This window comes from Diplotaxodon limnothrissa, linkage group LG16, assembly GCF_057381915.1.
Source record: "Diplotaxodon limnothrissa isolate DT_005_m linkage group LG16, D_limnothrissa_male_GT1.1, whole genome shotgun sequence".
In the NCBI taxonomy this organism is placed as follows: domain Eukaryota; kingdom Metazoa; phylum Chordata; class Actinopteri; order Cichliformes; family Cichlidae; genus Diplotaxodon; species Diplotaxodon limnothrissa.
Window position 1 is genome coordinate 39,797,507 of NC_140611.1, and position 25,585 is coordinate 39,823,091.

The 25,585-nt window shown below is 47.0% G+C and overlaps 2 protein-coding genes across 2 annotated transcripts; both read left to right on the forward strand.

Moving 5' to 3' along the window:
- The first annotated feature begins 4,714 nt into the window (after positions 1-4,714).
- On the forward strand, positions 4,715-5,460 carry LOC146616691 (exosomal polycystin-1-interacting protein-like). Its single transcript, XM_085375070.1, has one exon. The coding sequence runs from the start codon at positions 4,715-4,717 to the stop codon at positions 5,456-5,458; it is 744 nt and encodes a 247-aa protein (XP_085231196.1). The 3' UTR covers positions 5,459-5,460.
- An 8,758-nt stretch (positions 5,461-14,218) lies between these two features.
- On the forward strand, positions 14,219-25,057 carry LOC146616692 (uncharacterized). Its single transcript, XM_085374763.1, has 8 exons — positions 14,219-14,326; positions 18,923-19,043; positions 19,183-19,306; positions 21,262-21,452; positions 21,605-21,765; positions 22,976-23,129; positions 23,405-23,532; positions 24,108-25,057. The coding sequence occupies exons 1-8, from the start codon at positions 14,219-14,221 to the stop codon at positions 24,816-24,818; spliced, it is 1,698 nt and encodes a 565-aa protein (XP_085230889.1). The 3' UTR covers positions 24,819-25,057.
- Positions 25,058-25,585: the final 528 nt, after the last annotated feature.

Here is a 25,585-nt window from a genome sequence, read left to right on the forward strand (position 1 = left end):
TTGGAAGCTGGCGGGAACATGAAAACTGTTCTGTCAAAAAAAAAAGTCAGTTCCAGGTAAACTGTTTTATTGGTTCACTTAAACATTCAGTAATCCTGATGTTTGAATCTGTTTGTACGTCTGTGTGGACACAAACCAAACCAAAAGCAAACACAAACTTGTGAGTCTGGATGTGCTCACTGTTTCATTTGGGGCATAAAGCGAGTAAATGAAATTATTTTAATGAATGTAAACAGGAAGCTGAACATCTCGCCACAGCTCAGCTCTCACAGACTTCAATTTAAAATCCCAGAACATGTGAAGCAAACACAGCGAGGTGTTCCTGGTCCTGTCACTGATGGATGGATGGACGGATGGATGATGGACGGATGATGGATGATGGATGGATGGATGGTTTGATGGATGATTGATGGATGGATGGTTTGATGGATGTGTAACGCGCGGCAACACTAAAGCGGTCGCGCCAGAATGTCACGCTAAAAAGAAAGATTCTTTAAAATACAAGGGGGAGCAAGCGAGTCAGATACCACGGGCACAGAGAGGGAGCAGGTCTGATCAGAAACAGTTTATTACTAGGCCAGGGAGCACAAATAAAACACCCTTAAAATGTACGTAATAAAATGTTGTCTCTCTACTAAAAACAATTCTAAAACCCGTAAAACTACCATTTTCTACATTCACTAAAACCCCCCCTGCTATAATTAGGCCACATGTTCATTATGGGTCCATCAGCAGGCCAGGAATTCCTCCTTTAGAGCAGAGTCCACGCCAGCCTCGTCTTCGGCAGACAAGAAAGAGCCTCCCATCTTCTTGTCCTTCCGCTGGCCCATCACTTCCCAGCCCGGCTTGCGTTCTGCACCCGAATCCATCATGCGACCACCGCCACAGCTCCCCTTGCGTCGGTGTCCTGTAAAATAACAAATAGGGGCCAGAACAATGGTCCCAGAAGCGGCCCTGGCTCATGGCGACCCTCTCCCAATCCAGCTGCACCCAGTAAACAACAGTAGAGACCCTACTCACAAATGCAGGCAGAGGTAAACCTCTGCCCTGCTGCCAATCACACGCGTCGTCTCTTACTGTTGCCGTTCCATGAGGTCAGGACTTGGTCGCCGCATCACACTGGCCATCTCGCATTAACCTTCCAGTCTGGGGCCTCCCTCCTTCAGTGCTCAGCTAGCCTGTTTTTAAAAGGTCTTTACACAGCTGATAGGTCACCTCTGGACACACCCCTGCCTCAGCAGGTGGTCCCTATCAGCTAATTTGTCCCATGTCCACAGTGGATAAAAACCATGTCACATAAAACACTAAAAACCATGCAATAGAAACAGAATAAAACCATGCAAATAAAACACTCATAAATAAACACTAAAAATCAGAATAAAAATAAAATACAAATTTCCACTGTGTGACAGATGGATGGATGATTTGATGGATGATGGATGGATGGAGTTCACATGTGAAGAATTCCTCCTTCCTGCTCGGGTTGTCCTCACAGCACTCAGTGTGGGAACAATGATCCTAGTGTCTCAGGTTCTGTTGGAGCAGCAGGAAAATTACTCCGAGTGCCGACGGGAGAAGTGAGCACATCATTGCGTTCGTCTGATTGTCATTAAAGTGTTTACAACAGCAGCAGGGTCTAAAGTGACCCCTGACCTTTCCAGGACAACGTAATGATTTCAGGTTTCAGACGTGTCACAGGTCGAGCGATGTCTGCAGAAACTTTGCATTTAAAGTTATTAGTGAAGAATAAGAAATGGCTGTGACCTTCCTGAATGCATCACTTGTTTGTGTTTTTTGGAAAACTGATTCGACTTTGTCCGACATAAACTCTGGAAAGAAGAGGGGAAAGTTTCGCTCTGGAGGTCTAGACTGCTTATTCAGTCCACTTTTCCACGACTGAGCCGGAGAATAAAGAGAGCAGTGTGCTCATTCCTGAGCGTTTAACACGGTGGGACGCAGCCGCGCTGACCGCAGCGCAGCGTGGCACAGGAAACTTCCATCAACCCAGCGCCAGCCCGAGGCCTGGAAGGCAATCAGCCCATAAAGCTGTGTGTGTGTGTGCACCATGTTCAGAGATCTTTGTGGGGACCAAAAACTGGCATGCTGCTATACTTGTGAGGACCAACAGTCCTTATGCAGACAAAACGCCGTCACCACGAGTTTGAAGACGTTTCTGAGGCTCAAAATGTGGTTTTAGTGTCAGGGTTACAGTTATGGTGGGAAATGATGTCATGATGATGGCAACGTCATTTAGATCCTTACTTACTTAGGTCCTTACTAAGATATGAATGTGTGTGTGCGCGCGTTTGTGTGAGCGTGTGTTTGTGTGCGCGTGTGTGAGCGAGCGTGTGTTTGTGTGTGCGTGTGTTTGTGTGAGCGTGTGTTTGTGTGCGCGTGTGTGAGCGAGCGTGTGTGTGTGAGCGTGTGTGTGTGTGCGTGTGTTTGTGTGAGCGTGTGTGTGTGAGCGTGTGTGTGTGCGTGTGTTTGTGTGAGCGTGTGTGTGTGCGTGTGTTTGTGTGTGCGTGTGTGTGTGAGCGTGTGTGTGTGCGTGTGTTTGTGTGTGCGTGTGTTTGTGTGTGCGTGTGTTTGTGTGAGCGTGTGTGTGTGCGTGTGTTTGTGTGTGCGTGTGTGTGTGAGCGTGTGTGTGAGCGTGTGTTTGTGTGAGCGTGTGTTTGTGTGCGCGTGTGTGAGCGAGCGTGTGTGTGTGAGCGTGTGTGTGTGTGCGTGTGTTTGTGTGAGCGTGTGTGTGTGAGCGTGTGTGTGTGTGCGTGTGTTTGTGTGAGCGTGTGTGAGCGAGCGTGTGTGTGTGAGCGTGTGTGTGTGTGCGTGTGTGTGTGTGAGCGTGTGTGTGTGAGCGTGTGTGTGTGAGCGTGTGTTTGTGTGTGCGTGTGTGTGTGAGCGTGTGTGTGTGAGCGTGTGTGTGTGAGCGTGTGTTTGTGTGAGCGTGTGTGTGTGAGCGTGTGTGTGTGAGCGTGTGTGTGTGTGCGTGTGTTTGTGTGTGCGTGTGTTTGTGTGTGCGTGTGTGTGTGAGCGTGTGTGTGAGCGTGTGTTTGTGTGAGCGTGTGTTTGTGTGCGCGTGTGTGAGCGAGCGTGTGTGTGTGAGCGTGTGTGTGTGTGCGTGTGTTTGTGTGAGCGTGTGTGTGTGAGCGTGTGTGTGTGAGCGTGTGTGTGTGCGTGTGTTTGTGTGAGCGTGTGTGTGTGCGTGTGTTTGTGTGAGCGTGTGTGTGTGTGCGTGTGTTTGTGTGTGCGTGTTTGTGTGTGCGTGTTTGTGTGAGCGTGTGTGTGTGAGCGTGTGTTTGTGTGAGCGTGTGTGTGTGAGCGTGTGTGTGTGAGCGTGTGTGTGTGTGCGTGTGTTTGTGTGAGCGTGTGTGTGTGCGTGTGTTTGTGTGAGCGTGTGTGTGTGAGCGTGTGTGTGCGTGTGTTTGTGTGAGCGTGTGTGTGTGCGTGTGTTTGTGTGAGCGTGTGTGTGTGTGCGTGTGTTTGTGTGAGCGTGTGTGTGTGAGCGTGTGTGTGTGAGCGTGTGTGTGTGCGTGTGTTTGTGTGAGCGTGTGTGTGTGCGTGTGTTTGTGTGAGCGTGTGTGTGTGTGCGTGTGTTTGTGTGAGCGTGTGTGTGTGTGCGTGTGTTTGTGTGAGCGTGTGTTTGTGTGCGCGTGTGTTTGTGTGAGCGTGTGTTTGTGTGTGCGTGTGTTTGTGTGCGCGTGTGTGAGCGAGCGTGTGTGTGTGAGCGTGTGTGTGTGTGCGTGTGTTTGTGTGCGCGTGTGTGAGCGAGCGTGTGTGTGTGAGCGTGTGTGTGTGTGCGTGTGTTTGTGTGAGCGTGTGTTTGTGTGCGCGTGTGTTTGTGTGAGCGTGTGTTTGTGTGTGCGTGTGTTTGTGTGAGCGTGTGTGAGCAAGCGTGTGTGTGTGAGCGTGTGTGTGTGTGCGTGTGTTTGTGTGAGCGTGTGTGTGTGTGCGTGTGTTTGTGTGAGCGTGTGTGTGTGTGCGTGTGTTTGTGTGAGCGTGTGTTTGTGTGAGCGTGTGTGTGTGTGCGTGTGTTTGTGTGAGCGTGTGTTTGTGTGAGCGTGTGTTTGTGTGTGCGTGTGTTTGTGTGCGCGTGTGTGAGCGAGCGTGTGTGTGAGCGTGTGTGTGTGTGCGTGTGTTTGTGTGAGCGTGTGTTTGTGTGTGCGTGTGTTTGTGTGTGCGTGTGTTTGTGTGAGCGTGTGTGTGTGTGCGTGTGTTTGTGTGAGCGTGTGTGTGTGTGCGTGTGTTTGTGTGAGCGTGTGTTTGTGTGTGCGTGTGTTTGTGTGCGCGTGTGTGAGCGAGCGTGTGAGCGTGTGTGTGTGTGCGTGTGTTTGTGTGAGCGTGTGTGTGTGTGCGTGTGTTTGTGTGAGCGTGTGTTTGTGTGTGCGTGTGTTTGTGTGCGCGTGTGTGAGCGAGCGTGTGTGTGAGCGTGTGTGTGTGTGCGTGTGTTTGTGTGAGCGTGTGTGTGCGTGTGTTTGTGTGAGCGTGTGTTTGTGTGTGCGTGTGTTTGTGTGCGCGTGTGTGAGCGAGCGTGTGTGTGAGCGTGTGTGTGTGTGCGTGTGTTTGTGTGAGCGTGTGTGAGCGTGTGCGTGTGAGCGTGTGTGTGTGAGTCAAGCTCTCTGGTGCTGTCCATGCTAACACCCTGCCCCCCCCCCCCGTGTGTTCTCAGGTTGGTCCTCTCCCTCCACCTGGTGAAGATGTAGTCTGTTTGGTCTCCATGGAGATGTCTCCAGTCTCATTCTTTGCCCTGTTGCCATGGTCACTGTGCTTGCTGTTCTTCCTGACTGCCGCCCGCCCCCAGACGACGAGCTCCGCCCCCACACATGCAGCTTCCCCGAGGGCCAATACGACGCTACTCTACGAGAGCGGCGCTGCGACTAGCCGCAGCCTGCGTAACTGCAGTTGCTCCGCCCCCGTCACGGACTGCGACGAAGTGCTGGCGAACTCTCTGTGCCGCTGCCACAGCGTGCCACGCTCCGCCCTGCCCCGCGCTGGGCTGCGGGAGGCGGGGCAGCTGGCGGTGTGGGTGAAGGAGCTCTGGGTCCTGGAGGAGCTGCTGAACGGCAGCTCGGTGGGCCACCTGCGCCTGTCGTTCTGCGGGATCAAACCTGTGGACAGCCGGTACCTGGCTCTGCGGGGTCTGCAGACCCTCGGGATCCACAGCGCCGTGCCGCAGACTCCATACCCTGACCAGGAAATGACCCTCTCCCCCCCAGCGGGGGTCACAGCGGAGCTGGACGCCCTTTCCTTTGGCTCCTCCTCCTTCCTGCACATGACCTTCGTGGACGTGGCCGTGCTGAACGGGCTGTCCGCCCTGAAGGCGTACAGCGTGGCAGGACCGCCTGCCCCCACCCTCTCCCAGCACTTCCCCCTGCTGCCCGTTTCCCCGCCCCCCTCTGATGACCCGGCTGAGATGGCTGCAGACCGCCTGCAGGACCTGCTGGTGACCTTCGTGTACTGAACCTCGACACCGATGGCACTTTTTTGTGGGACGCGTTCCCTTCCTGCTGCTGCTCCTGTCCCGGAGATGTAGTGCCCTTTGATGCTCTGATCCTGTAACGAGGTTTGGGAATGTTTGCACTCTGATTGGATAAGAGGACAGCTGCCACAGAGGTTTCACACGCATGTACACACTCTGACCGTCCACTGTGGTAACGCACCGCAGTAGAAACTCGTAGCTTTATTAAACATCATAGGTTAGGTTTGGGCTTCATGTGAGGTTAACAGGAATTCCCACTACCAGGACCTGCTGGAGTCTCATGAGTCTAAACATCTGCAGATGCTTCACGGCTAACCTCTCAGTGTCCGTCAAGATACTCTGACCTGTCACAGATAATGAAAATTAGCCTTTTTAGCATTTTACCAACAAAACCAAACAGTAAGCTGAGCCCAGCGATGTTCTCATAACTCACTGATGTGCTGTTGGTGTTAGTGGTTCATAAAGCCTTTCACTCACAGTTTATAACGAGTGTCTCATCAGGAAACTGAAGCTGGGGGATTTTAATGGTTTGGTGTGTGAGTGGCATGTAAGTGATCTGTAAATCCTTAGTAATAGTGGGCGAGGATGGAAAAATGTGTGAAACAGCTGGAAGGGGACGAGGTGCTAACATGACTCAGGCTGCAGGCGCTGCGAGCGCTGATCTCTCCTGTCTCTGCGCTCACTTTTCTCCTCCAGTTCACATTCAATCTGTCTGCGCTTCATGAACTGAAGGTTCACGTCAGCGACCATCGACCGCGAGCCGTCTCACAGCCTTTAGACCTCGCTCAGACTTTATGGACTGCAGCGTAACTGTTACCAAAAGCTGTGGTTCATTCAGGTGCCGTACGGCGATTAAACGACTGTAATTGTGAAGTCATTACTGGGCAAACAGTCTGCAGGCTTCCTGAATCTATGAGACAAACAACACGATTGTTCCCGGAGACAGAAGAGCTCTGCCTCCAGCTGCCGGCTGGGTGTTAGCGCTCCGTCCTGCCCAGGTGCTCCGTCTCTTTCTCAGTTCTTAGACTTACATGGGCGACAACTTACAGCAAAAACACAAATCAGAAAAACAGCAGGGCTCCCTGCACACTTTTACTGATGAGCCACGCCATCCTCATCATCACAGCAGGAATATCTTTACAAAATAGATTTCATAGCAGATCTCGAGTAGGGTTGGGCGATATGTAAAAATTTTCCAACCGACAATCATCAGTCCAATAATCGACGATGGGCGATATATTCACGCATGCACAGACTTTTTGATGGGCGGAGCAATGTAATCATGCAGAAGTACAAACATGGACGAACTAATAGGGCTGTCGGCATTAACGCAGTCGTCACGATTAATGCGATTAAACTTTTTTTAATGTACTCAACCCATCTGGAGCGCAGAAAGAAGGGATTTTGACTCAATCTGTGTTCCAGATGGGTTCATTGTTAATCGTGTTAGTCATGATGATGGCGCGTTAAAGCTGGCAGCACTAAAAACATATAAAGTCGCCAATTTGGGATGAAAGAGGCAAACCTAAGGACGTAACCAAAGCGGTGTACCACTTGTGCAGACACATAGTACAAGCAAAGTACTCAATAACCCTAATCCCTAGAGACTTGCAGAACCTCTCAGAGGCTCACGGCTCCAGAGTTCATACTTCAAAAGAGCCAACAATAAACCCCATACGAAACCTCTTCAGGTGCATCCTGGGCAGCAGCTCAGCACTCAGTTTTATTTGGCGAGATAATAAATCAACATTAAGACGGTCTGAGAATGAATTTCCACCACAAAGCGCTGAAGCCGCTCTCAGATTCACGTCTGTACTTTAACTCCTCCAGTCTCATTCCCAGAGCATCAAATGATGAGTGCTGAGCGGTTTCAAACTCAAACCAACGTTCAGCAGCGCTGCGGATAGAGCGAGGGCGCGTTGGCTTCCTGCAGGTCTGCGTTACATAACGGCCTCGTGGAAGAACATTTGTGTGCCACATGATGAAATCCTGTCGGTGCAGATTATGAAGATGAAAACAAGACGTACTGGGGCAGCTGGCCGCAGTGAACGCTGTCCAGAGCGGGACGAGCGCGTCTGCCGCTCTGTCTTTGAAACATGACTCAAACACACCGCTGTGTCGGTTTAAGGACGACGCCTCTGAATGTAAACATGTCCGACAGCAGCGGGGTCTGCTGAGGCCAGAGAGCTCGGCAGGCGCTGTGCCGCGTTTTCCCAGCTGCTCTGATTGAGAGCAGATGGCCTCATAAAACAAGTTGTTTTGAAACAGGTTAAAATGGACGCCGAACAACACGAGTGCCAGCGTTAGGATCCTCCGTCAGCAGCCAACACCGCGCACTCGCTTGGACGGCGACCATGACTTGGGCTCTGCTGAGCTGGACGGGGCTGCGCAGCTGTCGCTCAGCAGAGCGCAAACAGAATGTGTTTGTTTCACACTCGCTTTAAGGCCGAGGAGCTTGCATGCTCTCGCTGTCCTCCTGCTCGAGTCCTGAGAGGCTCTGTGAGACCTGCTCGCACAAACGTGTGTGTGTGTGTGTGTGTGTGTGTTAAACCCATGCAGTGAGGATTCAGAGCAGAGAGTCAGAGTTCAGGTCCACGCCCAGCACACGCTGGCCTCTATGCTTAATTACACGGCGGGACTTTGCACGCTGCTCAGCGCCTCTGTGTGAGGAAATGTTCCCGCAAACAGAAACTTTTAAAACGTGCACAGAGCACGGCTCACTTTTACAAACACCAACCTTAGAGTCCAAAATGATGTGCGTCAGAAATGCTTTGATTCGCTTCCAGGTTCTAATTCTCATTCACAGCAGGACAGCTACAAAGTGCACACACATGGCCAGAGTCCAAGCTAGCACGTTCGACTTAATCAAGGCCGGGTGGAGGGATTAGCCCTTTTTCTTAAACTGGGTTTGATCTCATGCACAAACATTTGATGTGAACAGAGGGTTCAGTTTCCTGGAGTTTCTCTGTTCTGAAACAGTTCAGTTTTGGCTCTGCAGGTGTCGCTGTGCTGCAGCCACACGACAGAGGATGTCAGGCAAATCAGTGCATGTTTGCTAATGTCCTGGTAGTTCCTCACACTCTGGTGGTCAAAGGCAGAACTGAAAGCTGCTCCTGAGTTAAACCATAAGCTATAAAGATACATTTATCATTTCTTATACTGTAACAGTCCATATAAACCTTTGATGGGCTGTTGCTGTTTGAAGCAGCCCCTAAATGACCAAAACAAACGTTCTTCTTTATTTTCTGGCTGTTTGCAGCCCTCTAGTGGTTGTACGTGGAACTTCAGTTGAAAGTGTAGACATTTAAACCGCTAATCCTTTTCCAGAAAAACGAACGTGCAGATAAACACTGACGTTCAGGCTTGATGTAAGCGCACATTATTCATGACCTCTCCGCCTATTGGTTAGTTAAATGCCTCAGCAGTGACCAATGACTCGTGGTTAGCCGTCCTGACAGCAGACTCTGATAAGCACCCAGAGTCTTGCAGGCTTTGGGATCTGGTCTCATATGAGCAGCTTTTATGACATAATTATAGATCATGTGGTGTGAAGTCAGGGAGGGGTCAGGGCTGCACGCCCCATCAGCAAACAAACCCAGCAGCAGTGACACACGGTCCGCTTGATTTTTCTCCATGTAACATGAAAGATGCTCAGCCTGTGAGTGTCTGACTTCATCAGAGGGTCTCTGCACTTGATTTTCATGCTTACATCATTTACACTTAGCATTTATCAGACAGTCAGCGACTGCACGGAAACCTCCGATTGTTAAGGAAAAATGTGAATTCTCCACCTGGTTGCTGGAAGCGGTCACAGGGAGGTTTAGTGCTTCTCCATCCAGCTGGTGAATCCTTGTTTTTCCGGGCCGACCTGTCCGGTCTCTAGGCCTGTCCAACAGCTGACGTCACCTGGTTAGTGGTGAAAACCTAAATTTAAGAAGCACTGCTCATGAGAAGAAAATGTTTAAGATCACTTTGATTTGGAGGGGGCGGGGTTTATAACTTTTGCCCCAACCTGCCACCAGAGGGCGATTGCCATGCTGTCCATCTTTATATACAGTCTGTGTTTTCAAGTTTACCCAGTCAGGAACAAGGAGAACCGCTGGGTGAGTTTGCCCTCCTCGGTGACTGTCAGGCTCCTCCTGCTCTTCCTGAGCACAAACACTTGTAGTTATGCAACAGGCAGAAGTCTGTCTGTGAACGCCATCTGCTGTGGCAAACGCAAACAGAGCAGCTCACATTTCCAGCGTGCAGCGCTCTGACACACTGGGATTTTTCCACAGCTCTTCCCATCTGCTAAACTGGGCTGTAACACACCTCCATAATGGTTTTCAGGCAGTTCACAGAGGACTGGCACTGAAAGTCAAAGAGTCTGGAACTTTCCACCACAAAATGGGTGAAAATGAGCTCAGTGGGGTTTTTGGGTTTGACGTCACTCCCTCGTCCTGTCTCCGTTTCCTCTCCTGGTCTCTGTTCCAGCACCTTAACTCTGCATCAGGGAACGTGTTTTGCTTTCGGATGATTTGCACGCTTGTTGCAGGCTTCGTGATGACTTGTGTGTTTAAGGAGCAGGTTGTGTATTTGGAAACGGCTCGGCACCTTTGATTTGTATATAATTTGGAGTGAATGTCATAAACACGTCATCATGTGGAAGCTTTGTGTAGTCTGACAATAAAGTTTGAAAACGTGTTGTGATGTTGACTTTGTTACAGTTTCATGCCTGCACTTCACACCAACAGTAATAAACAACAGTCACAGTCAGACCAACAGGCTTTGATTCTAAAAACTTTATTAAAGCGAGTCGCTGAGACATTTCCTCACAGCTCTGCAGCTTTTCAGAGTTCACAGAAATAAAAGCGTTTAAAAAACTCCTAACTAATAAACTCCCACAGCGCCCTCCAGCGGCGGCCCCCCAAACAACAGCCTGGAAACCACCGAGTGACGTTTGGGAAGCGCAATCCGGTTGTTCAGTCTGACGTCACTAGCCGTGTCTGGGTCTAAACTCCGCTGCAGGTCCATATATCAAACGATCACTATGGTATTACTGAGAGTTAAAAACTGTCTAAAGTCTTTCATCTTTAATAAAATGATCAGCGTTCTGCTCTACCAGGTGTAACAATTGAGTTTAACATCCAGGCATCCATGAAAACGGAATTTATGACATTTAACGGAGTTAGAAGTTAGCAGGGAGTTAGCTCGCTAGCTTCTATCTAAATACAATATAGCATGTCCTGACTGCGGGGTTTTGGAAACAAATTCAAACATACAGCTCTGCTATCACTTCCAGCATAAATGAAGACAGAAAACTAAACAGCAGTGACGTTTGTAGGGTTACTGAAGTTGGGCTAGCTGGTATATAATGATGTGCTACGTGACCGCTAGCGACACAGCTATGTTAGCATAATATAAACAAGCTAACTTTTTTTCCACCCGATAAAAGTTAACGTGAGTGTTCTCGGTGGTCAGAAACAAATGTAATCGCATGGCAGGATGCTGTAAAAGGACCAAACTTCAGCCAGGAGAACAACTGAGATAATCCATCCACAATACGAGGTTAGTCGTTCATATACTGCTGCATGGGCTGGGCTGTAGTTACATCCTAAGGTTTTAGAAACTGAGCTTAAATAAATGATTAGCGGTAATAAAAGCCGAGGGAGGTCAACAGTGATCACTGACTGTTTTAGGAGCTTTTTGAGATTAAATAGAAGGAAATACAAAACATTAAACATGTTAACAACACAAAAGCCATATTAAACGCAGACTACTTTAGGCCCGGAAGTAGGATTCCTCGCGTCATCACTGAACAACCGGATAGCAGCGAGACAGGAAGCGGAAGAACTTCAACGTAAGAGCACTGGGTCCTCCTGCGCTTTCTGCCGCCTGTCCTCAACTAACGAACCAGCAGAGGGAGCCCAGGGCTTTGTTTTCACACAGCGGGTGAAAGGAAGAAAAGTGACAACACGATAAATCACAAAGTCTGAATATATTCAAGTATTTGTACAATTATAAATACAAAACCTTCTGTTTTCTTTTCCGTTTTATTATCTATTTATTTAATGAAAAAATAAAATCCAATAAAACTTTGTTTTCTAAAAGCACATCGAGTCCTTTCACGGGAAAACAGATTCTTAATGATTTTTACTAAAAATCATTATTATCACCAACAAACCGAGAGAAAACAAACAGGGAGACGCTGTTCTTATTCATATCTGATGAACACATTCATTTCCTCCATTCACTCGCATCCATGTTTAACATGTTTCAGAGCACAGAGGAGGACAGCAGTCACCGTCTGGCTTAAATGAGTAGAGGACACATTCGTGGACACAGATCCTTGTTCACTGCGCTGCTGTTTACAGGTTAAAGTCTTCATCAGAACAAACACTGCTAACTGTACTTTGCTGCTCGCTGTCCTTGAAAAGCAACAGCTGACACGATCCGCTCAGTAAATGTCCTTTTACCTGTAAGCCTGGTTTAGTAACCTGTCCTAATATATTTGTGTTGTATTTCTTATAAGGGGCAAAGTGGTGTCAGCCCTGCGCTGAGAGGGCTGTGCTCATCCATCCGCCCTGTTCTAACAAAGACACGTTTCAGGAACACCTGTAGTTCCCTTTTATTCATATAGCATCAGTGAACAAACACACGTGTTACTGTAAGGTGAAGACCCCACAGAGTTAATGCAGGACAAACGTTCACTCGGATTCATTGATGAAGTGAATGCAGGACTACATGTGTGTCCTTCTCATGAGTGGACACACATGGATGTGAACCACGCGTGTTTGGCTGAGCCAAACAACCGCAGCAGTGATTCGAACCTAAAGTACTCTGGATACTGTTACTGTACAAATACTATTACATGTTTGTTGGTCAGGTGTCCTGTAGGAAGAAAACACGTGAATGTGCATGAACGCGTTTACATGAGGACAAAGTGACTTCAAGGGAAATACAAATCTTCACATTTTGATGTCTGTCAGTTATTTTGTTCATGAAGTTTTAATTTACGAATTTTTGAGCAGATGGTGTAAAAGGTTGTAACTGTATCGAAGTGTAAAGATATAAAGAAATTAATTTAATGAGTTACAGTGAAAACCAGTGTCTGTAAATGATAAACACGACTTTCAGTTTTTCTATTCATACAAATTTTATTGTGAAGAAACGGAATTTTCCGTTTTAGAGTTGAAGGAATGTCCGTAAATAGTAGAGAAATTCTACGGAATCTTCTGTTTTACCGGAAAAGTTCGTGAACTTCAGTAAAAGATCTACGATTTTTTTTTTTACCCGAGCGAGGCCGCATCTGTCCACGCCAAACCACAGCACAGGATCCACCCACTGCAAATTAACGACACTGCACACTGACAACCCCAACTGCGACTACACCTCCCAGCCACCTCCTCCCAGCTTCCCCGACATTAAAATACCGAACTTATAGACCCCCCACACACCCCCACACCCCCAACCTTTCCCCTGAACAAGCATCCTTTATAGGATGCTGAACAAGCATCCTTTATAGGATGCTTGTTCAAGGCTGCAGTTGGTCCAGAATGCTGCAGCTCGTCTTCTGACACGTACTAAAAGATGTGAACACATTTCCCCGGTACTTGCCTCCCTTCATTGGCTCCCTGTCCGCTTCAGAATTAATTTTAAAATTTTATTGTTGTTACAAAGCCCTGAATGGACAGGCTCCCGGGTATTTGTCTGACCTCTTGCAGACTTATACCCCCCTTAGATCTCTTAGATCAAGTGATCTTTTGCTTTTAGCTGTACCAAGGTCGAGGCTGGTTCATAGAGGTGATCGAGCATTTGCAGTCGTAGCGCCTAAGCTGTGGAGTAATTTACCCCTACACATCAGACAGGCTCATACTGTCAATCTTTTTAAATCTTATCTTAAAACACATTTTTATTTACTGGCTTTTAATACAGCATGAGAGTTGTTTGTTAATTCATATTTGGTGTTTGCTTTTAATACTCTAAGTTGTTTTATTATGTATGTTGTATTCTTGTACAGCACTTTGGTAAACGCTCCTGTTGTAATTAAATGTGCTATATAAATAATTAAACTATTAAACTATTAAACTATATGCATGCGCGACGGGATCCCAGAGACAGCAGCTGATCCGGCGGGGTCTGGAGTCCCTACCTAAACACGGCACCCATCCTCCCCTCCTCACCCCCGAACATAACAGCCTTTCCATCCAGCTGGATCGCCGGTGTGGTGCCAGGGTTGGTATCCCCAGACGATTTGTTTCCCCTGCGTCGGGAGCGCGCACAGGGCTGTCCGAATCACGGATGAACACTATCTGTCGTTTTTAGATTTAGTTCACAAACACTTCTTATAAAGACGTATTACTGCTGAAATATTAGCGGCGTTGGCTCTTTAAACAGTAAAGTTACAGGATACAAATAAATATGAGCCACGGTGTGGAAATGATGCGCCGCGTGAGAACTTTTAATGCATCATTTTCTCCTGTAACCCACAAACACTCATCAGTGCGCGCTCCCGACGCAAGGGAAAAATTCTACCCTGGCACTCCGACACGCCCACGCGTGATGTTAACCACTCAGTTCCTACTGTGAGAGGTCCACAGTTCATCCCGATCACATTACAATAATTTAATAACATATTATTAAGATACAGAAAACTAGATCCAGCTTAAGGAAAAAAAGTCCACGGAGACCAGTGTAGAACTGTGTTGGTGCGGGAGGCTTTTACTTTGAAGGGCGTGGCAGGAAGCGGTGGTAGGTTTGATGTGGAGAGCTGAGAGGAGCCCGTCTGCGTCACAGTGTAAGGAGAGTTTCTGGGAGCTGCTCGTCTTTCTCCGAGGCTGTGGAAGCTCCGCTCGGGGCAGACAGGAGGTGAGTGACCGGGCAGAGGGCCACCGAGGCCGGCCGAGCATGTCCACGACACCGCTGTCTGTGTGTGGCTGTGTCGGTTCCGCAGGGAGCAGTGACCGGCGGGCACTCCGGGGCCGGTTTATGGTGTTTAACTACCGACTAGTACACGCGAGCAGGGGCCAGACTGTGGAGCGGACACCGACCAGCCGCGTGAAGTGATAACAACAACAATGATCATCATGATAACAATGATAATAGGGATAAGTGACTGATCAGAAAGTCAATCAGGGTGTCCGTGGTCACTGAGACTGTGTGTTGTGTTCCTCTGAACAAAGCGCTCATTAAACTAATCTGGTTTTGCCTTTTATTGTTTTAAACGTGGGAGAGTGGACAGGTTTCACCGTGGGCTCAGATTATTATATCACGATCTGTCACTCTGACAAACACCACGCTGACTAAAACTACTGTAATGCGCCAAATCACAACAACAGCGCCTTGAGGCGACTTTTGTTGTGATTTGGCGCTATATAAATAAAATTGAATTGACTTAAGTGCACGAGACTGTCCAGTTATTATTATTATTGTTGTTGTTTAGCAGCACGGTGGCGCGGTGATTAGCGCTGTTGTCGGGTCTTTCTGCGTGGACTTTGCGTGTTCTCCCCGTGTCTGTGTCCAGTCTGGTCTGTCTCAGACTGGCGACCAGTCCAGCGTGCAGGGTAACTGGGAGGCTCCAGCCCCCTGTGACCCTGACAAGGATCACCAGATGATGGATTATCGCTATTGTCACTGTTATTGTTGTTGACTGTGTTGTGAGTAGGGCTGCTCAATTAATCGAATTTTAATCACGATTACGATCTGGACTTTCAACGATCATTAAAAATGACTGAGCCGATTATTAGCCCCTCCCTCGTTTATCCGCGACACCTTAAAGGCCGGTCCGTAAAAATATTGTCGGGCATAAACCGGTCGTGGCGCAAAAAAGGTTGGAGACCGCTGATTAAGAGGACCCGAGGGAAGCTCGGAAAGCTAAGCAGGAGTTATTTGGAGAGGAGAGTGACTGCCGTTGGTTGAAAAGACAGGTAAAAAAAACTTCAGTGGTGTTGCACACTATGTTATATTATTTTTTAAAGTCATTGTTAACCCTTTAAAGCCGGTCAGAGCAGCACGCTCCGTTTTGTGTAACTATTTTTAAATCCCTGTAGAACCGGAACCGCGTAAGCTAGCACAATAATTTGTTTTGCATATGGCTCAAGAGTTGGGAGTTCGCCTTGTAATCGGAAGGTTGCCGGTTCGAGCCCCGGCTTGGACAGTCTCGGTCGTTGTGTCCTTGGGCAAGACACTTCACCCGTTGCCTACTGGTGGTGGTCAGAGGGCCCGGTGGCGCCAGTGTCCGGCAGCCTCGCCTCTGTCAGTGCGCCCCAGGGTGGCTGTGGCTACAATGTAGCTGCCATCACCAGTGTGTGAATGTGTGGATGACTGGATGTGTAAAGCGCTTTGGGGTCCTTAGGGACTAGTAAAGCGCTATATAAATACAGGCCATTTACCATTTACCATATGAAACCGGAGGAGTGGTACTTACATCTGATGCCATCAGCTTGTCCTCGGTCACGGTTTCCTTCCACAAAAAGCTTTGCAAAAATTGCATAAAAAGCGCTTGCAGGAACAAAAGCATAATATTCCAGAAACAGGCTTCGCCGATCAGCTGTTCGTAACACTTCCCACCGTGAAACAGACGTCAGCGCGAACTATCACATGTCCGCCATTTCCTGGCCAAAACCGGAAGTGACGTCATTTTCGCGGAAATGTAGTTTTTTACTTGTAGGCCTTAAAAGCCTATACTGGTCATGTTTGACTTTTCTGAATAGTTGCTGGGATGCTTAGAACTCGAATTGCACTGCTGGAAATAGTTTATTTTGATGCACCTGCTGTTTTCTTTGCAAATTTGCATCATAGGATTGTTTTTTCGTTTTTCCTGCAGTGTATATAAAAATTGCTGTATCTCCAAAATAAAACTATGAAGACACTCAAAATAAATTTCCTGTTGTAAACTATTTTTTGCAACTTTTTTGTATTTAAAGTTTTGAGGGACAAACCTCTTAAATTTCTCCAATTAGAAATATATGTAAAAAAACCAAAAACGATTTTCAATTTGTTTTTTGTAGTTTATTGCACTTTTTTGCAATTAATGTAGTTACTATGGACTTAATGCATACATATTATTAAAATATGGGCTATAACAGTTGTATAGCAACTTGAAATGCTCCCATAAATAGCACTACAACATGTAAAAAATTAATATAAGCTCTGGTGGACTTGGTTCTATAGTAGGTCTTAAAGGGTTAAATAAATATCGTCAAATAATCGAGATCTCAATTTCAGTGAAAATAATCGTGATTATCATTTTTGCCATAATCGAGCAGCCCTAGTTGTGTGTTTTTCACGTGTGGTTTTTCAAACACCATACAGTAAACCTTTGATGTCCTGGTGTTTCACGCTCATGAACCGTCCTCATCGTGATGTTTTCACTGAAAACAGGAACTGGGAGACTTTCACAGCGGTGCTGAGGCTCCCAGCCTCTGGACCAGACTCGGGGTCCTGAGCGTGTTTCCAGTCAGTCTGCACGGCTCCTGTTTTTGTAAAAGAACGTCAGTTTTTTCTGCAGCTGCCGTCTCGTGAACACTGAGTAAAAAGTTCACCTTCAAGCTTTAACTCTGGTTTCTAATAATGTGGTAGAAGTGATGCACGTGGGAGGATGTGAGAGTGCTGAGTACAGCAGGGCGATATTGCCACAAATATTTATCACGATATATATTTGAAAATTTGCGATAACGATATAACCGACGATATAATTGATGCGAGACAAAATACAACTCCACAACATTACTAGCGCAAAGAGACAACCTTCCATTTATTTTCACTTAAACAAGAAGCTGGTTTTTATGTACATTAAAGCTTTATAAAAATGTAACAGTGCAAATGCAAATTCCTTGCTGAAAGTTTAACCAAAAGGCATTTCCAGTAGAAATGGGCTGACATATCCTGAGCATAACCATGTATAATATCCACTGAAGTTAAAAAGAGGTGCTTTGCAACATTAAACTGCAGTGTGCAGTACGCATTTTTCGGACCATAAGGTGCACGGGATTATAAGGCACATTAAGTGAAACAAAGCAGTCAGATAAATCAAACTTTATTAAACTCATTCTTCTTGCTTCCTCCACTTCTGTACCATTGATTCATTAATGTTGAATTCTCTGGCAGCTGCTCTATTCCCATGTTGTTGCAGTATATTAATGACTAACCTCGTATTGTGGATGGATTATCTCAGTTGTTCTCCTGACTGAAGTTTGGTCCGTTTACAGCATCCTGCCATGCGATTGCATTTGTCTCTAACCATCAGGAACCCTCACGTTAACTTTTATCGAGTGGAAAAAAGTTAGCGTTCATCCTCCAGCTTCACTGTGTTTATGCTATGCTAACATAGCTGTGTAGCTAGTGATCACGTAGCACATCATTATATAGCAGCTAGCCCAACTTCAGTAACCCTACAAACGTCACTGCTGTTTAGTTTCCTGTCTTCATTTATGTTGGAAGTGATAGCAGAGCTGTACGTTTGAATTTTTTCAGAAATCTCTCCGTCAGAACATGCTATATCATGTTTAGGTGGAAGCTAGCGAGCTAACTTCCTGCTAACTTCTAACTCCGTTAAATGTAATAACTTTTGTTTTCATGGATGCCTGGAAGTTAAACTTTATAGTTATACCTGGTAAAGCAGCAATGCTGATCGTTTTATTAAAGATGAAAGAATTTAGACAGTTTTTAACGCTCAGTGATGCTGCAGTGTTCGTTTGACCTGAAGTATACGGAGTTTGGGACCCAGATTACTCCCAGATTTAAGAGCATCTTAGTCCGACAAATAACGACGGCCGCTTGCATGTTCTGCAAAAAAATGTGCTTTGTCGTGTATCTGACGGACAAACACCAAACCAGTTCCACATCACTGAAGTTGCACCATTTTTACAAACCAATTCTGGTTCATCTGTTTCACTCAACAATCCGCCATGTGCGTATGAAAACAAAGGCACTGCGCATGCGCGTTTTACTCATATTCTATCGCTATATTTCATTTTCCTATCGTTGCCTAACATTATACCGCTATTACCGTGAACGGTATAATATGGCCCAGCCCTAGTGCTGAGGCAGCAGGGCTGGGCTCAGCGGCAGAGGAGGAAGAGGAGGAAGAGGAGAGAAGGTGCCAGACTTGCTGTGATGTCATCATTCATGCTTGATGCAACATGTTGACGATGTTGCCCACAAGTCTGAGAGTCTGTCTCTCTCTGAGCGTCCTCTCCCCTCTCTCGCCGTTTGCAGTGCGTCACTAAATGTTGTCTTTTTAGTGTTTCATCCTGTTTCCCTGCTCTCTTCCTGTGAAAAGGGGTTTTTGTCACCGCTGTCTGATGGTGGGGGTTTTCTGTCTTCAGGATGAAGCGGCTGCAGTTGGGCAACTAACTGAGTTTATGTTTAATTGACTGAAAATCTTTTCTCGAACTGAAACAATCCGAAACATTACAATCGTCTCGTCGATGAGATGTAAATGTAGATGATGTTTCGCTGCAGCTGGACCGCGTGGTGCTTCCTGGCTCTCAGCGCGTTTGCAGACGTGACGATGAATCCTGCCCACCTGTGACGATGGCCTGTCTGCCTCTGCTGCTCTGCCTCAGCTTGCTGCTGCACTCAGGTGAGTCATGTAAAAGCAGTCAGGTGTTCAAATACCATCCTGCCCCACCCACACACAGGCTGATACCTGTCAGGTATACTTTGGATCCTCGTGACTCAGCAGATTGCCTCACATATTTTCTCTTTTCTTCCTCTCGCAGAGCTCGCTCATCCGCCTCCCGTACCTGTTAACCTTTCTGTCGACTCTCTGAACTTCCGCCACGTCCTTCGGTGGAAGCCCGGCGACAACACGCCCCCTGGGACAGAGTACGGGGTCTTTGTGAGGTAATTTGTCCGCCGTCTGTCCTCACGTCCTGTCACTCTCAGCCTGGTAACATGAAGACGATGGTGCTCACATCAAACCCCAAAAAACCTCTGAGCTCTGTGGGTGATGTAGAAACGCAAAGTTCAGACGCTTGAAGGATCAAGTTCAAGCTCAGCTGTGACTCCAGGCTTTTATTAACACACACACACACACACACACACACACACACACACACACACACACACACACACCTGAGATAAAGGACAGGATTAAACACCTGTAAATAAAAGTGTTGCATCAGCTGCGTGTTTTTGTCAGATGCTTCCTGTCGAAGTTCAGAACACGATATTTTTTCTAAAGGAGGGTAAAAGTCCCCCCGTAGCCTGCTGGGAAATTCCACTGTTGCTTCTTCTTTTTTACCAAAAGAACGATTCAAAAATAGATTTCCTGTTTTATTTTGTAACTCACACAAGTTTGTCTGCACTTTTCTTCAGATCAAAGAAAGAAATGAAACAACAGAATAATTTCATTTTTAATTATATTGTAATTATGCAGCTATACAAAGTTAGTTACACACAAAGATGTTCTAGCACACAGATCGTGGTTATTTTGGAGTGCGTGGAGATGAAACAGGAAGTGAAAGCAGAGCGGCGGGCTGAGGTTTGTGGGGACCTCTTCAGACCAGGGTCACCAACCTCTTTGCCCTGAGAGCTACTTTAAGGGTACTGAGTACTCCGAGGGGCGACGTGTCCGACACAGAGCTCGCCTTTAATATTCTAATATTATCAATAACAGATATTAGTGTGTGTGCAGGGACGACTCACACACTGACAGTGGGAGTTCTCACAGCTGATATCTCTGTGAACATGTTTGTAGGAAACCATCAGCTGATATGTAACCATGGAGACTGCCCCACGTTTGTACACGTCCTTCATATTTGAATGAATCTTCTAACATTTGTACCGATCACCAAATCTGTTGCATTTCCATCATTTTTCACGTTTTTCTACACTGTTTGACTTTGATTGTTTGGGCCGCGTTGCTGTGGTGATGATCTCCTGCTGGTGAACCGCGACCTTTAATCTGCTCACGTTTTCAGTCAGCTTCACTGGCTCCTTCTTCTTCTTTGGTGGAATATCTGCCTGGGCGGGGTGCTTTCTCTCTCCTGGGCGGTTTGTTCACAGCGAGCAGCTGGGATGGCTCTGACGCCGTTTCAGTTTCAGCACTCATCGTGAGGGTTCGCTTTACGTTTGCAAGGTTTAACATGAATACACTGAAACTGCTCGTGGCTTCGTGTTTTTCAGCTAGTTCAGAAACTGTGTTCTTCCTCATACAGCGTCCTCGTCACCAAACCACAGCCTGTGGGTCCAACGAGTCTTTATTGTCTTACAGCTAAAACGCAGCAGCATCCGGCTGCCTTCCTGCATGTCTTAGAAATGATTTTCAGGTTTCACTGAGTCTTCAGAGCCGGTGTGCTGGCCTCAGGTGAGCCAGCTTCAGGCCTCAGATGGGTTTCCATCAGGATCTGAACGAGCTATCAGAGGGGATAAAACCTGTGATACGTGGTGCGTTCACTTGTCCTGTTTTAGCTCTGAAATATTGGCGTTGTGTCATATTCCCGTCTTAAGCACCCTGAATGCATCATCTTTTATCTGGAAACACGTCTACAGGCCTCAGCAAGGTTAAAGGTCACAGCCTCGACAGCACGGCTTAGGTTTGAAAAGCTGCGTCTGAGCAAAGCAGCAGACTTCTGAGCTTTTTAATTAACATCTAAACTCCTCTCTTATTCATGAATGGTAACCTGACAGTAAACGTCCAATCAGAAATCAGCTTTCGTTTGAATCTAGGACCAGCTGGATTCGAGACATGAACAGCTCATCGTCACTGTTTGAGCAAACAGTCATAACACAAAGCAAATGTTTCTTTTACTGTTTTTGTCCTTCTGATCTAAAATGTTCTGTTTGTCGTTGTTCAGTGATAATAGAAAGAAGTGGGAACAGCAATGCAACATACCAACGCAGCCCCAATGCAACCTAACATCTGGAACATCGATGCCGCTGATGCTACCAGAGTGGAACTTTCATTATTACCTGCACGTCAAAGCGTTCTTCAACCAAACCTGGTCTCCGAGGTCCAAAATAATTGTGTTTGTCCCTTACAAAGAAAGTACGTCAGCATGAGCGTCTTCTGGGTTTCACACTGGTGCATTTGGATTTAAGTGTGTCCCATAATCCAGATCAGGCTTTGATTGAACTAAAATCTCTGGACTGGTTGAATCTTTACCAAAAGGTGACCGCGTGTTTTCTTCTGTTTACAAGCTAAATTAGGTCCTCCAGAGGTCTCACTGGTCGGATATGAAAACTACATCCAGATCAACATTTCACTGCCTTGGCCCGATGACCTGCCAAACTTTCCCAGTATCCAGCAATATAACGGCTTCAGAGTCTCATTTCGGATCGGAACCGATGGAGAAATCCAGGTAAGACATCCATTTCATCCCAACATCAGCGTGCAGATTTAGACCTCAGCTGGTATCTTCATTCTAGAGTTCCTTTAAACCTGTTTGAGGCTTCAGTCACATGGGCCTACAGGCCGGTCAGCAACCTCTCGCCATCCTGTCCCTGAGCCAGCGGTCGCTGACTGGTGTCCAGGCGCGGCTGTAAAACACATATAGTACATATACGATATAAAAATGGAAATGCAGCCAATCACACAAAGGTGCAGATTTGGCTTAAAATAACCTGGTTGCACAAATATGCACACCCTTAAACTAATACCTTGTTGCAGCACCTTTGCCTTTTATCACTCTAATCAGTCTTTTTGGGTAGGAACCTATCAGCATGGCACATCTTGATGTGGAAATATTTGCTCACTCTTCTTTGCAAAAAAAACGTCCAAATCGGACAGATTGCGAGGACATCTCCTGTGCACAGCCCTCTTCAGATCAGCCGACAGATGTTGGAATTCAGGTCTGGACTCTGTCCGGTCTCTTCCAAAGCCTCAGCCTTATTCCGGTGAATCCATTCTGTTGTTGTTCTGGATGTGTGCTTTGGGTCATTGCTGTGCTGAAAGATGAAGTTCCTCTTTATCTTCCGCTTTCTAACAGAAGGACGAAGGTTTTGTGCCAACACCAACTGGTAACAGTAGTTCATGTTTAGAAGAAAAGATCCCAGCTCACTGATTTGATCGGGGCAATAGTGCCTAAAATGTTGCAGAATTTTGCTGAGAGATCTTTTACTCTGTGGTCATCTTTCGTGAGTAGTTTTATGGACAAAACCCAGCAGGTCATTCAGTGTTCCCTTAGTGCTGATGTAAAGAGATAGCTTATGTAGGCAAGTATATTTCTCCTTTTATCAAGAAGCAAAGACAAAAAGGGGGGAAAAAGAAACAGGGCAGGGGTCGGTGGTTGAATCATCCGTCCCCACCAATGCCACAACCAAATCTACGCCCTTGCAATCACAGCAAGCTTCTGCCTAAAAGCAGGTGTCGGGTTGATTGACATGAGGAGACTTTGACTTTGAGAGTCACCTGTCAGAGCAGGTGTTGTACACCTGGTCAGGCCTCCAAAGGTGTCTTCATGGCCGCGTAGAGGTCAGAGGAGAAAACGATGCTGAGGATCACACCAGTGGGTCGTGGACAAATCCCAGATGTGATTTTAATGACACGTTTCCTCCTTCTTTGACTTGCAGACGCTGGAAACAGAAAATAAAAGTTTTACCCTTGAAAACTTAAAGAAAGGGGCGGAGTACTGCATAGAGGTGAAGCTCAACACCAGAGAACTAAACAACCATGAGCCGTCTGCCTGGAAGTGCACCTTCACCACGGCGGTGGACCAGCAGAGAGGTGAGCTGATGTGCAGCCGGTAAGGCGGGCGTTGTTGCTGAATCAGAGCATAATGAGCTGCCACAATTCATCTGCCTCCTTATCTGTGTAAATATGCAGAGGGAGTAATTACTAACACATGCCAGGGCTGCCCCTCTCGCCAGTGGGACTCCTCCCCCAGCCACCTGCTCCACCCATCCCTCCCACAGCACAGCCACAAACCACACCCCTCCGCTGTACTTCGGCTGGTTCAGACGGTCGTCTGCATGGAATAATGTGTGTCTGTGTGTCTGCAGGCCTCACTTTAGGTTTGGTCATCGGCGTCCCGATGGTTGCCATCTTCATCGTCACGAGCTGCCTGCTCCTCCTCTTCTACACGGGAGTCATTTGTAAACTGAAGGAAACTGTGCCCAGAGCTCTAATTGTAAGAAATCCAGTTTCATGTGCACTCTAACACCTGTGGTTTGAGAGATTTTATAATGATGTGTTTATTTCTGCTGTGAAGTTGAACATCGCCTTCATTTCATCCGTGAGCGTCTCTCAGAGGACAAAGTTCAAACGCTTTGAAGCTCCACAGTCGTAAAGCTCCTCCAGCATATTGTGATTTGCATTTCCACAGAAGGACCAAAGTCCTTCAAAGGTTAAGCAAATGAGTCAGCTGAGCTGAAAACGACTTCTGTTTTGCCCTGCTGCTCTGTGTATATCTTGCTTCAGTCTTAAATATGATCAACCTATCTCTAATAATCAGCTGTGTACCACAGGCCTTCAAGCTGGCTGTAGTTAAACCTTTACTCAAAAAGCATCTCTAGACCATCTCTAGATCCTTGAAAGAGTAGTTGTCAAACAGCTAACAGATCACAGTGACTGTCTCCAGAAAACAGCTTTGGCTGATGTGTTTGTCCTGCATACTTAGACACAGCTGTGACTCGATGATAGACATCTTCAGCAGAGTTTGCCTCTGTTCCTCCTTCTCAGAGCTTCTTTCTCTTCTCTTTGTAGACGGCTCTAACCAAAGGCTACGTCCTGACCCCGCAGCCCACCGTCCCAGATCCCATCTCAGTTACCTCGGAGACCGGGGAGCATAACAATCACACAACATCACCTTCTGCCAACATTGACGATGTCTCAGAGGACGACGATGATGGCAACTATGTGAACAGAGCAGTGGATCTCTCCTCGGGGGAGAGCTGCTGCTGTGAGGAGCTGTCTGGCAACATGTCAACGAACAGCGAGCCAACGGCAGCACTGGACGCTGGAAGCTCAAGGTTATTTGCTAAGGTGAAAGTAACGGCGCTGCCTGCAGAGTCTGACGAAGGCCAGGTGGAGACGGAGGTGGAGGGAGCGCAGCTCTGTTTGGTGAAAGAGAGGAGTCGAAGTGGAGTCTGGGGACAAAGTCAGGACGAGGAGGTGACGAAGTCCAAAGAGGACAAGGAGGTGCGGGACATCTCCGGCAATGTCAACCTGTTCTCAGTCACCCTCGCCTCAATGGCTGCACGCGATGGAGATGAGGAGGACGTCACAGGCTTTTTGAAAGAGTCCAGCCTGGAGGGTTTACCTGCCACAGACTCACAAACTGAATCAGATCACCTGACACCTCAAGTATTCCCGACACACACAGACCGCACTGCGAGCAGATGTGAAGGCAACAGCACGGACACGCTAACTGAAGAGGAAGAGGAGGAGTTCTCGCCCTATTTGAGAAACAGATGATACTGATGTGTGCTGCTCTGAGCGTCGATGACTCGCAGGGTCTCCTCGTGTTTGTAGACCAGCTTATTATTTGGTGCTGCAGGTCAGAAGATCTGCAAATGAACCAGCCGGATTTTCTGTGTCCGACTTTTTGACTTGTTTGACTGTGAACGTAAAACTGATGCTGCCAAATGGGGTCCAGACACTTTTTAATGTTGTTTGAAAATTAACATAAGCATTTTAAGAAAATCAAAGGAAACTGTGACATTTCTCTTTCTAATGTTCTTCATTAAATATAGATTTTAATGTTTGCTTTTCTCCTGGTTTCCATTCTCTGTACTTCATAATTAAGTTTGGGTCATCTCACGCTGGGTCTCAGGAAAAAATAACCACAAACTATATCACATGACTTCTCAAAGGTACTGGGAGCCTGTCAGGTAAGCGTCCGTGCTTCCACAACATCACGTGATTCATAGCTGGACTGGCCCGGTATGCCCCATGGCGATTTTTTTTTTTTTTTTAGGAAGGCTTTCAATTGAACTCAGTCACACAGCGATAAAAAGAAACAAAAAATGGCAAGAAGCTGTTGTATTATCAACTGCAATAGCCGGTCGCATGACAGCCACGGAAAGCCGACGGGTAAAGAGATCGGTTGTTATCGGATTACGTCGTTGAAGAGAAATTGTTCGAGCCATGTTTCCGAAGTGACAAAGAGGCGACTGGATATATAATGAAAGGTGTTGGATCGGCCAATTGGTCATGATCGACTCTGGGCTGGACCAATTACA

Bases quoted from the DNA above. Each gene is read 5' to 3' on its own strand.
- LOC146616691 (XM_085375070.1), top strand. From the start codon at position 4,715: ATGGAGATGTCTCCAGTCTCATTCTTTGCCCTGTTGCCATGGTCACTG.
- LOC146616692 (XM_085374763.1), top strand. From the start codon at position 14,219: ATGTGGAGAGCTGAGAGGAGCCCGTCTGCGTCACAGTGTAAGGAGAGT. The intron at 14,327-18,922 runs GTGAGTGACCGG...GTTTCGCTGCAG, and splicing joins CCGCTCGGGGCAGACAGGAG to CTGGACCGCGTGGTGCTTCC. The intron at 23,130-23,404 runs GTGAGCTGATGT...GTGTGTCTGCAG, and splicing joins GGCGGTGGACCAGCAGAGAG to GCCTCACTTTAGGTTTGGTC.